Genomic DNA, 22848 nt, shown 5'->3' with positions numbered 1-22848 from the left:
GCCTGGCTGCTGCGGAGCTTCTGAATAAATACGCCTCGGGCGGTGGAAGCAGTCCGGTAATCCCCGCCGTACGTTTCCTTTAAAGATGGCGTCCGTCCTCGACCCTGCACGTCGATTAATTGACAGCGGCGTGAGTTAGGAATGCGTTAAAGGGTTCTGCGCTCATGAACGGCGACTGTTTGGAGTGTTTTCGGGAGGGGCTGGCCTCGTTTCTTGCCCTGTGTGTTAATGCGCTTTAGTGTTGAGCGACGGGAGATTAAAACACAAACACCGGGAGGGCAATCCTGGACGCCGCTGATAAGGTTTACCTTCAGGGTGTCTGGTCACTCCAACGAAGCCCGCTCGGATTCCATGAAAAAAAAAAAAACAACATCAAGGATGTTAATTTTGAAAAGGGGGGGGGAAAGCCTCGCAGTCATAAATCTGCCCTGTTCTGGTTCTGTTACCCCCGTCGTTATCCTGCTCCCTGCTGGGGTGTCAGGCGCCGGGCCGGGCTATCGTACTGTACACATGTTTACCGCGTTAATAAAGCTGTTTATGCGCTGCCAGGCTGTTTGCTTTCGCCCTGCGCTCTCTGCGTCGGATTTATTGGGAATTGACTCACTTTATGAGTGCGGGACCGCGGTGATGACTCTGAATTGTGTTTCCATCTGGGTTAATACCCGTCGGCATCACTCATCCGCGTTTACGCGTCTCCGCGCGCCGTATCTGGGAAATAAGAAAAGGCTGCGTGGCCTCTCCGGATCCACTCAATTAATTATCTATTCACAGGAATAAATTGAGTACCAATTATCACAGGGCTCGCTTTTGACGGCTGCATCTTCTCCTTTTCCCCGAGTCTGGAATTAGCCTGCCATGTCTCCGCCGCTCTCCGCCAGCGTGTTTGTGAGTCGGGCGCCCGGTTGTGAACCCCCTCCGGTGGCGCCAGGTGACTGAGTGACCCCCCCCGGGGCTCTTTCTCTTTGTCTCCCCCCCACACCCTCTCAGATGAAGAGGGGCCTGATCAGCACCCCTCCCTCGGACATGCTGCCCACGGCGGAGGGGGGCAAGGCCAACGCCTGGCTGAGGCAGAAGAGCGCGGGCATCTACGTGCGACCCCGACTCTTCTCACCCTACGTGGAGGAGGCCAAGGTAGGAGGAGGTGGTGTGGGAGCTGGGAGTCCTGTGGTGTGTCTCTGTCTCGGTCTCTGTTTAGGAGGAGGGAGGGGGTTACTGTGTGTGTGCATTCTTAACCCTTTCAGTCCCAAGCCCAGTATGAAGTGGCTCTTCCCAAATCCCAAGGGGTTTTGGCTTTGGTTGAGAAAATTGAGAGTTGAGAATTTAGTAGGGTTTTAATTGGGGTCAAAACAATAGTATCGTCGTTATTTCGATTGGTTAAAAAGATAGAAGGTCGAGAGTGCCTTATGGGAGTCTTGGGACTGAAGGGGTTAATGCACACAAGCTCCTTTTCAAACTATCGGCATGGAAACGACAGCATCATTGAGTGCAAATTAAGAAATGAGCCAAAGGATCGGTGGAATGGTGTCACTGAACTGCTGTAAATATAGTTTATTGGACAAGTATTCTCTATTCTGCTGTTCATTCTAGACAATCTATGCTGTGAATGTCAAGTGACATCTTGCAGTGTTTTTAGTTTGTCTATATGGGGATTGTGAAGTGCAGTGCCCCTGACCCTGTGTGTCTGTGTGTCTGTGTGTCTGTGTGTCTGTGTGTCTGTGTGTCTGTGTGTCTGTGTGTCTGTGTGTCTGTGTACGCCTGGTCCCGTCTGTCAGTCTGTCCTGGACGAGATGATGGTGGAGCAGACAGACCTGGTGCGACTGCGCATGGTGCGCATGTCCAACGTGCCCGACACCCTCTACATGGTCAACAACGCTGTCCCGCAGTGCTGTCACATGATCAACCACCAGCAAATCACAGGCAGCCAGGCTGTCCCACCATCTGTTGTGGCCAACGAAATACCAGGTAAGCTGTTCGAGTTGCTGAATGAGATGCTGAAAATGCAGGGCAAAAAAGTAGCTTGTTCCTGGACACAAACGCACAGGCGCTTGTGTACGATACTGCTGAAGCCTTTCTATATTTGTCTCGAGGTTGCTTTTTGCCGGAGGGAAAATATTAACATTTCTTGATAAATTAGTATTCCAGCTCATTTGGTGTTGTGTAGGCATGCACTCCACACTCCTCCACAGTAGCGGACGTGTGTCACTTGGGAGGGAGGAGCCTCTTTGTGTGCATCGCTCCAGGCCTGAGTGACTCTGTCTGCAGCAGAGACTGATATTACACGTGTTGCTCAGTGCGGGAAGGAATGCAGACTGCAGCATTTTCATGTCATTAATCCCCACGGACTTCAATACCCCCATGTCTGCGCACACACACACACGCACACACGCACACACACACACACACTCGCGCACACACACACACACACACACAGACAGACAGACGCACACACACAGACATGCACACACACACAGCACCACATTTGAGATGAGTGAATGACAGAGTCCGTGGGGCCCTGCCATTGCACAGAGCAACGACGGTTGTCACGCTTGGCATGGCAGCTCTTGTTAACATGAGGCGTTTCTGAGTGTCTACTGGGGAGGAATCGTGGGATGCTATATGAGCTGAAGGGGGTGTGATGGTCCTCCTGGGTACTATGTGAGATGATGGGGGTGTGTTGGTCCTCCAGGGTACTATGTGAGGTGATGGGGGTGTGATGGTCCTCCAGGGTACTGTGTGAAATAATGGAGGTGTGATGGTCCTCCAGGGTACTGTGTGAGATGATGGAGGTGTGATGGTCCTCCAGGACTCTGAGCTGAAGGGGGTGTGATGATCCTCCTGGGTACTGTGTGAGATGATGGGGGTGTGTTGGTCCTCCAGGGTACTGTGTGAGATAATGAAGGTGTGTTGGTCCTCCAGGGTACTATGTGAGGTGATGGGGGTGTGATGGTCCTCCAGGGTACTGTGTGAAATAATGGAGGTGTGATGGTCCTCCAGGGTACTGTGTGAGATGATGGAGGTGTGATGGTCCTCCAGGACTCTGAGCTGAAGGGGGTGTGATGATCCTCCTGGGTACTGTGTGAGATGATGGGGGTGTGTTGGTCCTCCAGGGTACTGTGTGAGATAATGAAGGTGTGATGGTCCTCCAGGGTACTGTGTGAGATAATGGAGGTGTGATGGTCCTCCAGGACGCTCTATGTGCAGGAGGGGGTGTGATGGTCTCTCTCCCTCCCTCAGTGCCCAAGCTGCCAGTGGTGAGGGAGATGATCCGGAGGCTGCAGGAGCTGCGACACACAGACCAGGTCCAGCGGGCGTACGCCCTCAACTGTGGCGAGGGCGCCACGGTCAGCTACGAGCTCCAGATCCGCGTGCTCCGGGAGTTCGGCCTGCCAGACGGCGCCGCTGAGCTGCTGCAGGTGAGCCGGCCGACCTCCGACCGTTCCGCCCGGCTACCTCTTACACCGCTACCTCCAACCGCTCAGCGGCCAGCTCTTAACCCTGCTACCTCTGACTGCTCAGCGCCCGGCTCTTAAACCCGCTACCTCCGACCACTCAGTGCGGCTGCCTCTTAAACCCGCTACCTCCAACCGCTCAGCGTCACCGTGGCAACCGCACACAGAAAATAGCAGGTTTCTAAATCGCTGCAGGGGAGATAGGACTATAGCGTGTTACCCTAGGGCGCTTACACTCACAGAATGTCAGTATTTTTTTCTTCTTTTGTTTTGTGTTTTTTTGTTTTTTTTTGCAGAGGGGTTTCAGAGCCAGTGGGCAAGATAATGGAAAACGTAATTGATGGCTGTAGCCGGGATGGATGGAAAGTTCAGCGGCTCTGTTACTCGCTCTGCGCAGCCATGCTAAGCGCTCATGCTCGCTGAAAAAGGGCATCGCTCCGTGGCGGAGAGCAGGAGCCGTGTCGCAAAGCGCAACCCGCGACGCTCTCCGCCAAAGGTCACGCTTTATCGATCGGAAAGAGCAATTCAGCGCCTCGGACTTTACAGTCTGTGCCATAATGACGGGCGAAAGCCAATGTTGTCCTGCTTTTCACAGGCCGTTTAATTCACAGCGCTGACGTTTGGCAACATATGCTCACCGTGGCTCCACTTCTGTCGTACGGAGGGACCCATCGGAAAGGGTATTAGGGTACTGAGTTAGTCCTCCAGCGTACTGTCTGAGATGTTGGGGGTATGATGGTCCTACAGGGTACTGTGTGTGAGATGGCTAGGTCTTATTTGTAAAGGTGGTTTTAATCTCAATGTGACTTCCTAGTCAAATCAAGGTTTATATATATTAGCCTGGAAGTCGTATGGATTTAAGTCACAATAGGCTAACAGAGCTGCATCCTTGTAAAATGATAAACTTGTTGGAACGTGAAAGATAGATTTCTAGGTCTCATGCATGTGTGCTTAGGTTTGGTTTTCTGTCAGTGAAGCTCGCCCTCAGATTTCTGTCCTTGTTTCTCAGGATCCTGGCTGCTAGTCATGAGGCGCTTTTGGTCTAAATTGGTGCTAATCCGCTGAGCGGTGAGTCAGCCGGGGCTGACTTAAACTTTCATCATTCAGTTCCTCCGCTGTCCTCATGATAGGTCTACTTTTCTGAGCTCTTTAACAGCCCAGACGCCCTACCATAAGACTGTGCTCGGTAGCATACTCGGTCCGACGTTCTTCTCTCTCTTTCTCAGAACCCGCACAAGTTCTTCCCGGAGGAGCGTTTCGGGGACGAGAGCCCGGTCCTGGGCCTGCGGCAGGTGGGCCGGTGCCGGGTCAACAGCACCCCGGCTGTGGAGAGCATGTTCTCCGACGTGGACGCCCTGACCAGCTTCCACCCGCCCCTGCCCCCGCCGCCTCCGCCCTACCACCCGCCCGCCACGCCCAGCCACGCCCAGCTGAAGGCGGGCTGGAGACCCCGGGCCCCCAGCCAGCCCCCGCCCCGCTCCTTCTCCTACCCCTGCAACCACACCCTGCTCCAGCGCCACCCCTCCTCCAAGCACAGCAGCCCCGCCTACCCGCCCGACTGCACCAACCCCCAGGGCGGGGGCCGGACCCTGCACCCCGACAAGCAGGGGGTGAGTAGGGGTCCCCGGTTTGTGTGGGTGGACAGGGAGGTTTTGTGGAGCCATGAAGTTTTGGGTGTTTTTTTTAGACTTCATATGTAGGTTTTACCGATGGGAAGGCTTCCTGAAAGATCAAACCGCATAAAAAATGTCATTGTTAGCAGCTGAATGGGATTTCAGGGGCAAGTTATTTTGTTGTAGGTTTTATGAGTTAATGTTGCGTCCTCCTGTTGCACCCAACAGAACATGGAGCCGGTCATCAACGAGTTCATGCCGGACATCGCCATGGGGGTGTCGGCCATGAGCCTGAAGGAGCGGCGGATGCCTGAGGTGACGAGTGACGGCGAAGGCCGCGACCCCCACTCCCTCGCCATGACGACGCCCCCCCTGCCCCTCTACCCGACGGGGCCCTGCCCCTCCGTCAGACACGGCCACCCGTCCTGCAAGAAGCACGGGGCCGAAGCCAAGCCCGAGCCCCGGCCGGAGTTCCCCGACCTGTACGACTTCTCCACCCACCACCCCTCCGCCCAGCTGCAGGGCTCCTACGCCGGGCCCGACCTCTACAGCCACAGCCGGCCGCCCTCCGGCCCCCACCCCCCGTCCTACATGCCCGACATGCACCCCCCCGCCCACGCTCCCCCCGCCCGCCCGGGCGAGGCCCTGCGGCTGGACATGCTGGAGCAGCCGCCCCAGCGCCTCGACCTGGCCCTGGCCTCGCAGGGCGGGCCCCAGGGCTGCGGGGGCCACGTCCCCAGGGGCCGCTCCCGGAACGAGTCGGACCTCACCTGCGGCCTGGGGCCCTCCCGCTCCCCCAGCGCCAGCGCGGACGCCTACGAGGACCGGCCCCCCGCCCGGAGACCCCCGCCCGAGGGCATGGGGGGCGGGGGAGAGCCTCCGGTGGGGGGCTTGCTGCCCCACAGGAACAGTGCCAGCGAGGAGGCCGTCGGCAGCAGGGACCGCAGGTCGCCCAACAAGCCCGAGTACCCTTACAAGAAATCTGCACTTTAACGGGAGGAGAGGAGCGAGATGACAGGGAGGGCGGAGGTGACTCCGCTCCTTCCCTCTGCAGACGGTGGAGCTCTGACCGGTGCGCACACACCTCAGAGGACTCCGGGTGTAAGGCACTAAGCACAGGGTGACCCTGGACGGGGCCCGGGGCCGCGTCCCCGGCTTCACCACGCGGCGTCACAGGAGGGTTGGTTTGGCTCGAGGAGCCTCCGCGGGCTCACGGTTCTGCGTGTCGCGCGCCCACACTAACCTCAGCACAGCCTTTCCGGCCATAAGTGAGCCCGGTCGCAGAGAGCACTTTAACGGGAGAGTAGCCGCTTTTCTGTCTTACTTATTTTATCCCTCCAGCCCCGCAGAGCAAGGCCATGACCCCTCCCAGCCCCTCTGATTGGCTTGTTGATCCTCTCGACGCCCTTGGCGTTACCCGCCTTCCCATGATCCTCCCTCCCATAGCCCTGGCTTCCAGTCATTATTTCCTTTCTTCCAGTAGCATAATTGCTTCCCAGGCTAACGACTAAATAATAAGAAGGTAACAAAAGGCTAGACTTTCAACAATGCACAACTGCCGCATAATATTTTCATTACAGTTATTTCTAGATACCGGGGCTGATAATTTGTGCAGGTTTTTTTGTGTTTGTCCACGTTTCCCTTAGCTAGGTAATGAATAGGATTTGCAGGTTATTGTCCTGGCATTGTGCCGTATTCGGCCTGCAATGAATGGTCTCCCCTGGGAAGCAAGTAATAGCGTTGGGCGCTAGGTGGCTTACGTTTGCAAATAATTCAAGGTTTGAAAAGGGGTACCCTGAAGAGCTGAAATAAAATAATTATTTAAAAAAAGAAAAAGAAAGGAAAATTCTCCTCCTGCCCGACAGCTTATTGTGGCCATTGCTATGAAAAAGAATTAGAGCCGTCGTGTTGTGGAAGGAAATGAGCACACCGGTGGGGCTGGCGGGCTTGTTCCTGCGTAGTGGGACCGCTGGAATCACTTATTTTACCCAGGGTGCCGTTCTTCTGCTGCGAGCGCCGGTAGACCCCGCGTTTCGCCCTGGTGGCTTCCTGCCACGCGTTCTGATGAAGTCCGGCGAGGCTGACGAACACGCTTTTAGTATCGCCGCAGGACCGCCGTCTCGCTGCGGGGTCTCCGCTATAGCCATGTGCCGTTCACCTGTCCCCCCCCCCCCGCCAACCACCTCCTCTCGAAGCCTGAGCTCAGAAACTCTGAGGTGCGGTTCCAGCGCTCTCGACCAAGCCAACCCCCGCCATGCGTTCTGCTCCCACGTTGATGCCCGGTGCCCTGCGCTGTCTCCGGACTCCGTGCCGAACCTCGCAGCTGTGCGGTCCGGAGAAATGATAACGATTATAATGATGTCCAACGCTGCCTGTTAACCAGGCAAGGGCTGATCCCTCTTCTGGGGACTCGAACGGTTACAACTGTTAAACACACACAAAGGGTTCCATTATAAACCAGCACACCTGTATCATGGCCAGCATAATCATAACAGAGGAACGATCTGACCTCTCCCAAGCCCCTACCCCCCAAACCCCCTTCTTTTCACCCTCCCCCACCTGCAGCACTTATGTATTCCTCATCATATTGCCGTTTACCTCTACTGTCTTTTGGTTCTCTCTCACTGGGGTTTGCCATTCAAACAGGCCAGAGCTGCACCACGGTTCTGTTAGGGGTCCGCCCAGGAAACAGGCAGGCAGCAGTGCCGAGGCTTCCTTCCCCTGGAACACACCCAGCCGAGGACTGGCCTTTGCGCAGACTGTCTTCAGGGGGAGCGTCTCGTCTCAGAAGCGTGTTCTCTCTGTGAGAGAAGGGGGGGGGTGGAGGAGGGAATCTGTTACGGACATGCCCAACACACGCGTACACTCGGCAGGCAAAGGGTTAACGCTAATGCTAACATGTCATTGGTTCTGTGACAGGTTTGCATTCAGCCTGGCTGTAAGGGTGTAGTTGGTCCGTACACCCGTGAGAGTGGGCAGTGCTCAGCGGTTATTCCACGTGCTCTTTTTAATCAAGCCTGTAATTGCATACTGGCAACAAAACAACCTGTCTAAGTCCATCAAGCTGTGTGCAATCAGAAGCCACAGACTACAGTTCAGTTAGGCAGTAGGTTTTCTTTTTTTTTTTTTTTTTACCCATTTCTTTCAGTGGCAGCAAATGCAATATAAAAAGCCTTAACATTTTGACTTTTTCTTTGCACTCCAGTTCAGTGGATCCCTCCTTAAAGGTGCTGTCTGTGTTCTTTTCATCGTGGTGGTTGTCCGCTGCCAACGGTCTTCTCTGCAACACTATACTTGAACCGCGTTTGAACCGTTCCCCTGAAACCCAAATTTCCCCTCTTCCCCTCCCCCCAGCTCGATTCTCATAATCTCCACAGCACCATCTCCTGGACTGATTTAGAATGTGGGAGGCAGTCAATTGCTTTTCCACTGTCCTGTACAATGGTTTTCTACCTCTGTCCATCAGTGTAACTTCCCCCAAATCCCCTAAAATAACTGTATGCGGTTTATTGTTCTCATGATTAATAATTTATTTTTGTATTCCATACACCTGCTGCCATAACTGCTTTTAACCAGGTATTCTCTTATATGCAATCCTCCAGTATTTACAGAGTATGTAGTTATGTTTTCACATTTATCCATCATCATAATCATCATCCTCATTTTCATTGGCAAGAAGACTGAAATTACTGGCTGGCACCTTAAATATTAGTGAGTTTCTGCAGGTGTTGGAGAGGGTCCCTCTGGTCCCTTTAAAGGCTCAGTTCAACTCCTCTGCCTCCATACTGTTCACCAGAGGGACTGGCTCAGCTTAACTCCTCTGCCTCCATACTGTTCACCAGAGGGACTGGCTCAGCTTAACTCCTCTGCCTCCATACTGTTCACCAGAGGGACTGGCTCAGCTTAACTCTGCCTCCGTACTGTTCACCAGAGGGACAGGCTCAGCTTAACTCTTCTGCCTCCATACTGTTCACCAGAGGGACAGGCTCAGCTTAACTCTTCTGCCTCCATACTGTTCACCAGAGGGACAGGCTCAACATAACTCTTCTGCCTCCATACTGTTCACCAGAGGGACTGGCTCAGCTTAACTCTTTTGCCTCCATACTGTTCACCAGAGGGACAGGCTCAGCTTAACTCTGCCTCCATACTGTTCACCAGAGGGACAAGCTCAGCTCCTCTGCCTCCATACTGTTCACCAGAGGGACTGGCTCAGCTCCTCTGCCTCCATACTGTTCACCAGAGGGACTGGCTCAGCTCCTCTGCCTCCATACTGTTCACCAGAGGGACTGGCTCAGCTCCTCTGCCTCCATACTGTTCACCAGAGGGACTGGCTCAGCTCCTCTGCCTCCATACTGTTCACCAGAGGGACTGGCTCAGCTCCTCTGCCTCCATACTGTTCACCAGAGGGACTGGCTCAGCTCCTCTGCCTCCATACTGTTCACCAGAGGGACTGGCTCAGCTCCTCTGCCTCCATACTGTTCACCAGAGGGACAGGCTCATCTCCTCTGCCTCCATACTGTTCACCAGAGGGACAGGCTCATTTGAACTTTGAGGCCGTTTGAATAGCCTTTTTAATCTGCCTTTTTATCAACAAAAATAAAACTTGCAGAAGCATTACAACATAAGATCACGCCAAAACAGCTCATGTCTGAAAAACACACACATGGTATAGGGTAGGGGACATAGTCTTACATATATTTAGATGTATCATTAATCTGTCCTCTGTCAATGAAGGCTGAAAGGGATTAACGGGGCAGACGCAATACTTTGAATCTCGCGACTAGCCCCAGGATGTTGTGGAAAAAATACCAATTTCACATACTAGAGTAGCTACATGTTTTGGAAAACGCTTGTTAAATGAGTAATGCTACTTTAAGACATTATTACCGCTACGACATGCTTTGTGAAACTCACCGCTGTTCAACCGAGGGACAGTTAAATTCCTCTGGTTTACCAGAAGGACAGGGTCTGAGATGGAGTTGCATGAACAATTCATTTGTTACTACGTTGAACGTTACTGTCCTTAAATCAAAGACACCGGCATTAAAGTGTCATGAACTCTCAGGAGTGAGTCCTCAGGCATGGACTTGGGAAAAGGGTGAGAAGCGGTTTGAGAAACTGCTTCCTGGTCTGTCAGGAGAGGTAGTGAGAGATGTAGTTGTATTCAACCTTTTTTCATTTGTGTTTTTTTTCCATCAGTGGTTTTTGGCTTCAGGACTACTTGACTTGGAGGGCGGGTGTACAGTGTACATCTTTTGCATTGTTGCCTTGATTTGGTGTAGTTTATGACAATCGTTAAGCTTTGACAATCTCTCCATACCCCACCCCCCACCCCTATGTTCCAGTTCCAGTCCCAGGTCATGCTAACAGCTCCTGGAGACATTCTGTTCCTGAAACGTCTCGGTCTTGAAATCTCTGTCTGACCCTGAGTGGAAATGTCATGATGGCCCTGCTCAACCAAGCTCAGGAGAAGGAGACCAAAATAGCTGGCTGACCCAGCCGTAGGCACGGAGTCATCCGATTCGGCAGCATTGCACATTTGTTGATGTCTGATACTATCACGGCTTTTCATTTAAGGATAACGGCATACTGCATCAACTTGCTCAATCTGAATTAAATGATCTACAGTTCGACCTACACTTTGAGCCACCAGTAATACAGCAGCAGAATTTGGGCTTAGCAGGTGAACCAGATGTGATGGGGACTTGGTTGTGGCAGTGTTTAATCTTGGCCATTCCTCCAGTACTGTCCCCTTTACGTGTCATAAAGATTGTTAATCACAGACTGGCCCCATCCATCCTCCCTCATCACTGGTGTTATGTGCTCACGTTTATTTGTATGTCTACAGGTTGCAAATCTCTTTGTTGAGAATGAAGGGATTGTAGAAATAGTGTGATCTCTGGAGAGGTTACTGTTGTAGCATCGTGACCCATGTGTATGGCCATACTGAAAACCAATGTAATTGGTTTGATGAAGCTGGACCCTCCTTGCTCTGAAAGAGAAAAGGGAACTTGGTATTATATATATTTGTAGTCCATAAATAGTGTGCATGGAAAAGAGGGACTGTTACTATGTTGTGAGGTGCTTGAAGTAGAGAAAATGGGGGTTTGGCAGAGTAATTACTGTCAGTGGATGTTCAAATGAATGGTTCACCGTACAGATTCAGAGAACAGGAATTTGTTTGGAAATTCAGATGTGAACCCTTTAATAAGCGCCAGTATGACTTGTTTCAACGGAAACTTCCTCCTGACCTAGTTCCTCAGAGAGGCAGATGAGATATAAGCTATTTCTTTCCTTTTTGCTTTTGTTTTTGAGTTATGGAAGTATGCTGCAAAATGCAGACTTATTCTTCTTCTCCAACACGTTTTAAGACTGACCACCAGGGAAACTTTGCTCAGCCCAACAACAGGTCTTTAAAATGAAGTTTTCACAGGAAAGCAAAACTACAGAAGATGGGGCTGGAGTGTGTTGTGTACGCGGTTTGAAATGTGGCGAGACCGATTCCGTCTGATTTGCGATTTCCATTAGCCGTCTCCTGCGATTTGAGGTGTCATTTATATTTACATAACATGTCAGGTCTGACAACCGATTCATGAATCACAACAATGGCCATCAGAGGCAATCAGTGTTTTGTTCAGTAGCGTTTCCCCTGAAGTCAATCAGTGTATATCTCACTTGAGTAGCTGATTGTAAGTAATAAGGAGCTAATATGACAGTTTGTTGTAAATGAGCTGTATTGCTGTATGTATTTCTTTGCACCTCAAATGTACAGGACTTGCCACTGCACTACAACGGGCGTCTTAATTTACTTGTTCATCTGTATTTGCTAAGAGGTTATGTTGAATCACCCATCCACATCCCATTCTCTTCCATCCCAGATGGACACTTTTCTTATTCATTACATCTTTATTAGCTCAATGTTTCCTGGCGTAGCTTGCACTCAGTATTATCAGATGCCATATGATCTGGTACATTTAACTCAGTCTCGACGGTTAAAAAAAAAAAAAAAAAAAAAGAAGTAATGTGTAGTTGAGTATTATGCTTCTTTGCTTTGAAAGACCGAAACGATGATTTGATCTCCGTGTGTGTTCAAGCGATGTGTCTGAAGTCCCAGAGACTTTAAAGCAGCACAAGAACTTTGAGAAGGTCAACAGAAACGTGTTTTACATTTATTCTCCACGCCACTTTTGTTGCAGTGAAGTGACTTCTGAGCAAGACCATCTTTTTCCATTTTTCCATCCGGTTTGCTTCATGGGGAAAAAATGCAGACTGCCATGTTTTTTCTTTTCTTTTTAATGGATAGCTTGGTTTTCTGGGATGATTTTCTGCCTTTTTCTTGGAGATCCTCCGTGTGTTTTCCTTTGTATAGAGACAAGTTAGTGCCTTCCCTGCCAATGGCTGGGCATTTTCTTGAGAAGTGAACTTTTGTCCTATGCAAGCGTTTTCTACAAACCTGCATAAACCAGTCCTTTGTAAAACTAGTAATGCTTCATGTATATAGTGTTTTTGAGAAATAGTATTTTTTAATTTTTAGGTACATTTGAACAGAAACTTCTGGAAATTTGTGGTTTGGTAAATATACATTTTATATATATAAAACAAAGGTGGGTTGTATTTGTTGTATATATATAAACTTTCTTGTAGATTCCCATAACAAGTTGTACAAAGTTTCACTGGTTCTATTTTTCTACTGTCATCTCAGAGGGTGGGGGGGGGGGGGGGGAGTGTAACAGTGATGAACTTAAATTTGCAACTAGGTGGCATCTTCAAAATAAACTGCTTCCATGGTAATTCTAGTGTCAGTATTTTTCATTACCATTTATAACGGTCCAATGGCAGAATGCAAAGCAGTAAAAATCAATCTCGAGCTGAAGTACTTTTTGTTCATTTTTGTTATTTTATATCCACATGTTAAAATGAACCAATTTGTATGCAAACATTGCATAAAAAAGTATATTGGGATAAGAGACTCCAAGGGCTTTGGGACAAAATTTGGATGGTGAACAACTCACAAAATGCCGCAGTCACATTATTCAATTTTATTCGTGAAGGAAAAAAGTCCTAACCTACAAGCATCAACACAAACTGGGAAAACTTGGGGAAATGCTTTAAAAACTCATTACCGGCCTGTCAGGGCAGCATTGTAGCAGCAAAGTGATCCAGCACTATGGGAGTCAGAACAGGCAACTCCAAAGGAACAATAAGTGAGAGGAAGCAATAATCACAGCATCAGTGTGGCGTTCATACAAATTCCAACAGGACGAAGACAACCTTGTACCAAACGCTCAGCTTAAATGTCACATTCAGACTCGGAAACAAAATCAATTAAGGACACCAGGCTTCCAGGGGGTGGGGTTACCGGTCACTGTTGACTGAACGGCTGTCGCCCCTCGCCTGCGTTTTCCACCTCATCACAGCCGAGGCCGCGTTTTTGCTGGAGGGCCGGTGTGACAGATGGACGAGAAGCCAACGGTCCGTGGCTGGAACGTACAGGTGGCTCTCTGCCTCCCCGCACCTTCCTGAACAGCCCGCGCTGCCTCGACCGTTTCCCGACCGTAAAACAGCCCGCCTTCAGCGCTAAACCTTTGTCCCTTCCTCTTTCACCGCAGACACCGCGGGCGTGACGGTGCCAAGGTGTTAAAGGAAACATTAAGTTTTAAGAAGCTCAACGCTGGCCTTACAACCCGGAGACACCGCATTAAGTATTTACTGAAAAGCACCGACTCTGAATGGGAGACACTGCAGCATAGAGCACGGCCATCCTGAGCCTAGAGGAGAGAAATTAAACCACTGAGGCTGAAGTACAGTACAGACTGTGTCCGGTGGACACCTTGCCCCTTTCTGGCTTTTTGGATTAATGTTGTCTCCACCGTTTGTAATCAAGCCATTCATATGTGGTCAAAGTGCCAGCTTTTATTAAACCACGTTTTTATACATTTTGGTTTCATCATGCCGTAATTACAGCACTTTTTATACGTAGGAATATTTTATACGGCTGTGTATAAAAAAAGTACTGTAATTACTACATGCTGTGAAACCAATATGTACAAGAATACCCTTTAATAAAAGCTAGAATCTGCACTTTGACCACATATGAATTGATTACAAACCAAGAAAATAAAACCTTAATGGGAAAAGGCAGAGTGGCGTGGTGTGTCCAGTCGTTTGACTGGTACTGTATGGCAATGCATGTCGTCATACGCTAAAAGCAGCTGCGTGGGGCTCTGTTGGCTTCTCAGCTGCAGTAGTACTGCCCTGCGTCCATCCTCCTCCTCTTCTTCACCCGTAGCTCTTCAAAGAAGCTCTTGATGTCTTCAGAGGTCACTGCCTGGCAGAGGGGCAAGAGAGGGTACGCAGCTGATCACGCACGAAGCAATGCTGGACTGCAGGTCACAAGCTTGCTTCAACACATGCATTGGGTTCAGCCATGAGCTATAAATACTTTTCTCTAATGCACCACCAGAGGTTTCTTACCTTCCCTTCCTGTGCAAATCTTTGCAGGTAATCCTTCAGTTCAGTCTTCATGTCATTGTATTCTGGAGAGAGGAGCAGCCAGGTTAGACACAACCATCGTTTCACGAAAGGGAACTCTAAAGACGGGACGTTTTGTTGACATCCCTCCTCTCCCTCACCGTATATGACCTCCAGCTGCTGAACATGGTCCAGTCTGTTCAGAGCTGACCTCAGGAGGTCTTCCTCCTCCTCCTGCGCCTTGCCCCTGTTCTCGTAGGCCAGGACCGTGTCCGACTCGTCCAGCAGGAAGGGCACGCCCGCTCCCACGTAGGCTCTCTGCAGACAGGAAGTGAGGTCACTTTCAGAGGGGGGTCAGATACAGATTAAAGGCCCACATCACCATTTTTTCCTGGATTTATTCTCCAAAACGGCAACAAAATGTTTGCAAAGAGCAGTGATGTAGGTTCGTTAGAGTTCCTAACCCTGACCCCAGAGCCAAATTCCCCTCTCTGTGGTCAGCTCTGTGTTAACATTTAGCAACGTCATCCGATAATTATGCAAAACTATACATGTATATATGTATGTGTATGGGCCTTTAAAGGATTGTCCATCTAGTTGATGGCAGATATAGCCAATATCCTGATAATCAGCTTTGATCGGCACAATTCATCATTACAATGAAACTGGATTTTTTCTTTTTACTGGAACCACTTTATGAAGTGGCAGCCATTGCTTTTTTTGATATGTGGATAGTATCTAATTTATACACCGTGTGCAGCACCATCATAAAATATTTCCCAAAATGTAAAAAGCTACACCACCCCTGTTTTCCAAGGCTATACTATAGGTTGCATTTTCTGAAAATGAGCTGCACTGCATCTAAATATTTTATCTCATAATGGATGGACTTTAGCTCAGAATGACTTTCTGGTTGAGTGCTAAAGAAGCATTGTAGCTTGTGGTCTTTTCACAGTGTATGTTGACAATAAGAAAAATATGAAATCAGGCCTTCTCTTTTAAAGCTCTGTCAATTCCCACTACTTAGACATAAATACAGCCTCCCCACTGAGGCCAGCACAACTTCAGCCATCACACAAGATCTGTCCCTGGTGATACAGGGTGTGAGGCGAGCAAAGCGTGTCTAGAATCTTCATGGGGGTAGACGGTCAGGATGTTATCACAGCGGTTATGAAAACGGTACGGCATCTCGAGCGGCGGGCTTGTCTAACCGCCACGCGTGGGAGCAGCAGAAGAGTGTGAGCGTTTACCTTGCAGCTGGTGCAGGTGCACAGCTTGCTGCGCCAGAAGTAGGACCAGAACACGGCCCCCTCCCTGGCCCTGGCGGGCCCCCTCCCCTCCATCTCCCGCAGCCTGCACTCCGAGACGGATCCCTCCATCTCGCTGAGCGTCCGTTTCCCGCTCCTCTGTCCGTCTGCGGCGGCCTGCGGTTAAAATCCCCGTCAGTTTCACAGCCAGGAATACGGGAAAAGCGTTCAACCCCACACCGACGCGCCCGGAAAAAGCGGGCGGTCGTATCCCGCATTCGAATTCAGACAGACGTGGTGTTTGCGGCACGTCTGAAGGTTGACTAACAAAATCATTCTTGTTTACTGTAAGCAGCACTGTGAAGCCCTGCCAAGCTGGTCCCTGGAGTTGAGGAATCTGTATTTCACACGGATCATTTATCCGCTAATTACCCACAGGAAGGAGCAGCGTGGCACAAGCTGAGAGAGGCTCGTCTGCGGACGCCAAATAACTGCAGCACGTCGCCATCTGCTGGCGGAGGGCCTCTGCACACTCGCCAGCTTGATGTAGTTTAGTGCGAGAGATCTACATGTGCATTAACTGCCTCCACATGTATGATTTACACAACTATGAATCTGTTTATTTGTAGCACACATCCCAGTACCTTGTCTTCTGGAGAGCTCAGGCTTGCAGAAGGCTCTTCTCCATTCTTGCAGAGGTCCTTTGGTTTCTCCTCCTCTTTCTTCGGGCCGTTCTCCTCCGTGTTCTCCTCCACGTTAACCTCCACCTCCCCCTCACAGGGGCTCAGTTTGGTCACCGGAGGGGCTGAAAGGGGACGCGTTCATGTTCGTTCTTAATGCTTTGAGCTTCTCGGCTTGCTACATATAAAAATACTTTTGTCAAACAAAAACCTTTTGAACTGTTGCTCATTCACAGCAGTATTTTAAGGGATGGCCTCCATCGACCCACGCCCCCACTACCCTTGTGTCAGGGATTGCTCCCATCCCCAAATCCCAGGTGCGTGCGTGTCACTGAGGGGTGTACCTGCTAGATGGGAGGCGTAGGTCCATAAGAAAGGTGCCTTGTTCATGCATGATTCACACACCATTTCCTGCAGCTCCACGCATTCCTCCTCGGCACAGCCCAGGTGCTGCCAAATAAGAGCAGAGTTAGAACTTCTGTTCTGGCACCTTTACATGGGTACACTAGCTCCCCACACTACCGATAGCGGTGTACTTTTTAAATATTTTTATATCAACAGCATGCTCTGTGTTAAATTTGTCCTTGGCATGGGAATGCTAGTCACACCTATAAATAAAGTAGAGAAGAAACAACTAATGCTGGAAAACATTGCCTCTTTTTGGCCAGACAACACTGGAGAATCAGACACTGTTGGGAAGAGCGGACCATTCTGAGCAGAGACTGTAGTTTAAGTAACTGCATTTTTGTCTTCTCATTGTTTATGTTGCATTGAAGAGATGGTGGTATCTGATCTCTCATCCCCTGGTCTGTAACTCCCATCAATTTAAGTTTGTTCCAGTCCAAGAATACCACCAGTGCATACCTTGGAATGGAGCCAGTCCTCACAGACAATGCACTGAATCATCTCATCTAAAATCTATGGGGAGAAAATGGATCAGGAAGTTAATTTATACTGTAAAATGTTATCCACATGCACTTGCAAACCTCCAGAGACAGAAAAGGCCAGTGTGTCTACAGCAAGTTGTTGTGGTACATTTAATTTATTGCTTTCTGAACAATCTCATAACCTTTTCCTCTTTTAATGTAACTGTATATTTATTTTTCTTTGCATAAGTGACCACATTGCAAAACACACATTCTTCTTGGACAAAAAAAATGCCTGTCTCTGGTCTTATTTTACTTTTGGAGAGCTGCCATCGAACAGACTTGGCCAGGTCTATTATAAACATGTCTTATTTACAAAAATCTTCATCCTCTGACTATGCAAGAAACTTTCAATGCATGAACATAACATTGGTCCTCACCTGGTCCTCAGAGTCAGGGTATGGTCTTTTACAGGTGCAATACAAACCATAGAAGTTGTGGTTGTATTTGTTGTTGGTGTTCAGTCCATCTTTTCCCTTGAGAAGCAAAGTCATCAGGTATAGTAAAACACTTCAAATATAAAGTGCCCTCCATAACATTTGGGACAACGACCCATTATGTCCTGATTTGCCTCTGATTTGTCACAATTTTAGATTTGGAATCACAATTAACATGTGGTTACATTCTCAGACTGTATTATTGGGTATTTTTATACATTTTGGTTTCACCATGTTGAAATTACAGCTGTGTTTATACATGGTCCCCCTATTTCAGGGCACCATAAGGTTTGGGACGCATGGCTTCACGGGTGTTTGTAATTGCTCAGGTGTTTAATTGCCTCCTTAATGCAGGTATAAGAGCGCTCTCAGCACCTGGTCTTTTCCTCTGCTCTTTTGATCACCTTTGGAAACTATTATTGCTGTTTATCAACATTATGACCAAAGTTCTGCCAATGAAAGTCAAAAGAAGCCATTATGAGACTGAGAACCAGGAATAAAATGGCTTGAGACATCGGCCAAACCTCAGGCTTACCAAAATCAACAGTTTGGAACATAACTAAGAAAGCTGCTGAGCTTACTAAACTGATCAGAAACACTATTCAAGAATCGGGTGTGGAATTTACAATGACCTTTCTCTGCAGAAGACTTCTTGAACAGAAATACAGAGGCTTCACTGCAAGATGCAAACCACTGGTTAGCCATAATAAAAGGTTTTGTGGACAAACGAGACGAAGATGAACTTATACCAGAGTGATGGCAAGAGCAAAGCATGGAGGAGAGAAGGAACTGCACAAGATCCAAAGCGTACCACCATCTGTGGCCAATCATACCAGCTCAAATTGGTCAATCACTAGATCTGAACCCAATTGAGCATGCCTTTCATAATCTGAAGAGAACTTCAGGGGACTAGCACCCAAAACAAGCATGATCTAAAGATGGCTGCAACACAGGCCTGGCAGAGCATTACCAGAGAAGACACCCAGCAACTGGTGATGTCCATGAATCGCAGACTTCAAGCAGTCATTGCTTGTAAAGGATATGCAACAAAACATGACTACTTTCACTTACGTAACATTGCTGTGTCACAAACATGTGAAACCAAAATGTATACAAATGCCGTTTATTAAAATCTGACCATTTTCGGCAAATCGGGCAAATAAATGATCGGTCTTCGTCCCAAGCATTATGGAGGGCACTGTACATTCAGAAATGAATGCTAAATGCTCATGAAATATTCAGAAATAAATGCTAATATTGGTGTAAAATGACAACTTACCGGATATAACTTGCACTTGAACTCTCCGAATTTTTCATTTCCACAATCGCAGCGAAAATTCCTGCAAAAGAAACATTGCATTAGTGTTACTGTAAAAAGCAGTACATAATGCAGCCTCCACTGTATTATCTTCTATTGAACAGCAGAGGGCGATATTGTGTCCTGTGAAAAACACATATTGGCTCAAAAGCCATCCGTAGCTACATGGAAACCTATTCTGCAAATCTGTGCATTGCTTTTTCAGTGAAAAGTTTATTGGGACTTTAATAGTTTATTCCTGACATTCCGTGGTACAAAGGCTGCGGTTTATTTTGTTTTCATGTCTGTAGTTCACCATCATGTTTAATAGTAGCATGTACACTTGTGTTTCTGTATTTATGTCCAAATGAATCAGGGGGTTCATATCCAATACAAAAATGCTAACTGACATGTGGACTCACCCTCTGCCTGTTTTTATAGTCCTTAAATCAGGTTTCAAAATACTCTTGACGGCCGTCACTCTATCAAAACATTGTACAACTGTACAATAATTAAAGTTCATTGGTTGAAAATTGGTTCCAATTGCCACAGCGAATGGCGTAGTTGCCCAAATTGCACTCCAGACTAGCTATCACTTAAACTCTGTATATTATTGCTTATTATCCAAGCGAAGAGTACATATCTAGTTATAAAACAATACCAGTTTGCTATCGGTAGTGGATATTGGTAAATTCGGGAAGCTAAGCTAATTTGCTTGTTGATACCGATAACAAACTAGTATTCGATGATCATCTACTGCTGGAAGCAATGCAATGCAAATCGACAATGCTGTATTTCTTCCTTTGTAACAAGGAAAAGTAGATTGCACGGCAGTACACTATATCACCCTACCTACCGTTTAGTGTAGAGCTCAAAGAGATCATGTCCATCGTGACATTTGTAGGAACAACCAAGGCATATCCCGGCCGGCTCTGTACCACTTGGTGTGCAAGTGTTGCATGCGTAGAGCGCCTGTCTCTTCACATACCCCTGTGGTGCAAATTGGAAACAGATGTAGTGTTAGCTAAGTTAGTGACTGCAAGCAAAGTAAGCTACTGTATCAACTAACTATCTAATAGGTTACACTGTTCCATAAAATTCGCACGAGATCATTAAAGGCACTCAAGCTTCACATTTGAAACGTAATGATTTCAGCAGAACAATCCCCACACATCAAGAAAAGATAAATGTGCACCAATATTGTGATCGCTAGCCAAGTGTTTTTGGTCTACGCTGAGCTATGCAACCAATACCTTGTCACCTGCTGGCTGAGAGAGCATTGCTTTGGATTGATCCAACTATTATACAACGGATGGGTCCGGTCCATTGTCTCTATTGGTCAGTTTGCGTTCCAGCAGTGCCAATATCCAGGATATATGCACGGCTAAATTGAATGAATCTTTTAATATTACTCCGCTTTTGTATATCGCCTTATCTGCTTTGTAACCGAAATTAGTGTAACTTTATCATCATCTCGCCGCTAGTAGTAGCCTAGCAAAGTAAAACAAAATGAGTGATTTTAAAGCAGCGGTGCACAGCAACGGCCGATCTGTTTCGGGATTTTGTGGCAACTCTTAATTATTGAATTATCCTTTGACATTCTCGGGGCATATCGGTCAGTGGCCACTGCCACAGGTCGGAGAGCTCTATCCAGAGCTATTAGTAATACTTGTGTCAGTGTCGTCAGGTGTAACGTACATTAGCAAGCTAGCTAGCTAAGGTTAGTGCAGTGGGGAAACATTGTTGCTTAGCTAGTGCAGCGGGGATACATTATGGCTAGCTAATGTTGGCAATACCGTTGCTTAGCAACCAATAAACAACTGTTCAGCGGAACAGTACGTTTACCATAAAACATAGCTAGTTCCATTAAAATATTAATTTAAAGTTTGCCTTGTCTTTCTTTTATAAAATGTTTAAACATAATTATGGTAACCGTTGTATAAAAGCGTTATGTAGCTCGAACCCGTGGTATATTGTGGATATTTGCATAGCTAGGGCGTGTAATGTAAATAGCCAGGATATACCACGGGTTGTTGTAACATAACGCTTAAATAGCCCATCTCTAGCAACCACGCAGGACCCACAGAACTAGCAAACGAAGTTGGATTCTATTTTTTTTAACCCGTTAGCTAGCTATTACAATACATTAGCTAGCTAGATGCAAATCATTCGGAAACTTAAGATGGACCTTTCGAAAGGTAATTTACATTCGGATAAACAGCTAAATAGTTTGCTCTGCAGTCAGAATACAGGTGTAAAAAGGAATACCTGGGGATATGAGCAATTCTCAGGATCGCTTCCACTCAAAACGGCAGCTGCTTCTAATTCTTCGTCTTCCTCCAATACTTCCATCAGAGAAACAGTAGGTTCATCTTTCTCATTTACCGCCATCATTAGAATGTCATTCCCTTCCGTATCCGCATGCCACTGCGGCTGCGTACCGCCAAAGGCGCGTTTTCGTCATACTACAGTCAATCGAGAGATGTAAAACGCCGAATTCGAATTTTATGTCCACGACAGCCTACCTACATACGACGCACGCACACTAGCTCCTTTGTTCAAATTTAAATCATGTTTTTGGAATAATTAAGTAACGCCCAAGTGTTTTTTATATATACATGTATAAAACATTCTCACGAAAACACAAACCTGAAAATATTTTTGCCAAAAATGTTTGCTTTCCTTTACGTGGAATGTTTGCCATTTTCAGTTACCTTGTCTGATTGAATAACGTTAACAACCTGTTACTAGCAATATTCGCTTCTGGTTCAATATTCATGTACTTATTGCCTTAAGTTCTGGTTCTCCGATGGTCTACAACAGGGCCGTCACCAACGTTTGGGGCTGAGCTGGGTAGGGGCGTTCCATGCATTCTAACTTTACAGATTAAATCCCTGTAATGTTTATTAGTCTGTATGTAGGAATATAATAAACAAGGAGCCTGATGACAGTAGATTGGATTTAAATACTTACTTGTATAACCATTTAAGCAGTAGGTATTTTGTTCATCTCACTTTTCTCCAAATTATGTTACCAACTCCCAAAGTATCATATATCCTATCATATATCCATATAACTCGTCATCTATGCATACATAAAATAGGTAATAATTCCTTTTACACTTTTCTCATAATCATGAAACAATGTTATAAATTGTGTTGTTTGTAAGACTGGAATATAAGTTATAGAACAATGGCTTTGTTTTTGCCAGATGAACATTTTAAGTAGGGCAAATACTTAGGGAAGTCTGGATAATGCAATGGGTGCATACACAGCCACCTAGTAGGTGGACACAAACCCATTTAAGATATTTTTCTTAACCAAATGTTTTAACAACCATAAAATGTAGGCTATATAATCTCAAACAATATCATATATTGACCATCAAACTAATTTAGACATATCTACTTTTAGTTGTTAAGTGCATATTGCTATTTAGTGCTTGCACAATCCACAGCAGTAGTTCAGAAGGGTCCCCATTTATTTTTTTTACCTTACATAGTTAAATACAGTACATACCTAACGTCAAGATCACAATAACATAGGTAATACTGCTAATGCTGGGCAAATCCATCGACCCCGGCTTCACCAGAGGCAGTTGTCTGACGTCACACCACAATGGCAGCACCCATCCATCCATCCATCCATCCATTATTTGAACCCGCTTATCCTGAACATGGTTGCAGGGGGGCTGGAGCCTATCCCAGCATACATTGGGCGAAAGGCAG

At 47.5% G+C, this 22848-nt stretch overlaps 2 protein-coding genes across 5 annotated transcripts in view; one reads left to right on the top strand and one right to left on the bottom strand.

Moving 5' to 3' along the window:
- btbd7 (BTB (POZ) domain containing 7) overlaps positions 1–12762 on the top strand; it is a 77042-nt gene extending 64280 nt beyond the window's left edge. For all 4 annotated transcript variants that reach the window (XM_061239679.1, XM_061239656.1, XM_061239671.1 and 1 more), the window contains 5 exons: positions 988–1131; positions 1773–1962; positions 3235–3413; positions 4676–5059; positions 5291–12762. In XM_061239679.1, coding sequence (XP_061095663.1) covers positions 988–1131; positions 1773–1962; positions 3235–3413; positions 4676–5059; positions 5291–6055 — 1662 coding nt within the window. In that variant the 3' untranslated portion in view covers positions 6056–12762. The remainder of the gene's footprint in view (positions 1–987; positions 1132–1772; positions 1963–3234; positions 3414–4675; positions 5060–5290) is intronic.
- Positions 12763–13086: 324 nt separating this feature from the next.
- LOC133108736 (putative E3 ubiquitin-protein ligase UBR7) lies at positions 13087–21577 on the bottom strand. Its single transcript, XM_061218485.1, has 11 exons — positions 21389–21577; positions 19977–20110; positions 19103–19163; positions 17767–17862; positions 17325–17378; positions 16805–16910; positions 16425–16585; positions 15784–15957; positions 14695–14851; positions 14537–14598; positions 13087–14390 (listed from the first exon to the last, which is right to left on the bottom strand). The coding sequence occupies exons 1-11, from the start codon at positions 21512–21514 to the stop codon at positions 14298–14300; spliced, it is 1224 nt and encodes a 407-aa protein (XP_061074469.1). The 5' UTR covers positions 21515–21577; the 3' UTR covers positions 13087–14297.
- Positions 21578–22848: the final 1271 nt, after the last annotated feature.

Source organism: Conger conger, chromosome 1, assembly GCF_963514075.1.
Source record: "Conger conger chromosome 1, fConCon1.1, whole genome shotgun sequence".
Lineage (NCBI taxonomy): Eukaryota > Metazoa > Chordata > Actinopteri > Anguilliformes > Congridae > Conger > Conger conger.
This window is presented reverse-complemented; position numbering and strand designations above follow the sequence as displayed.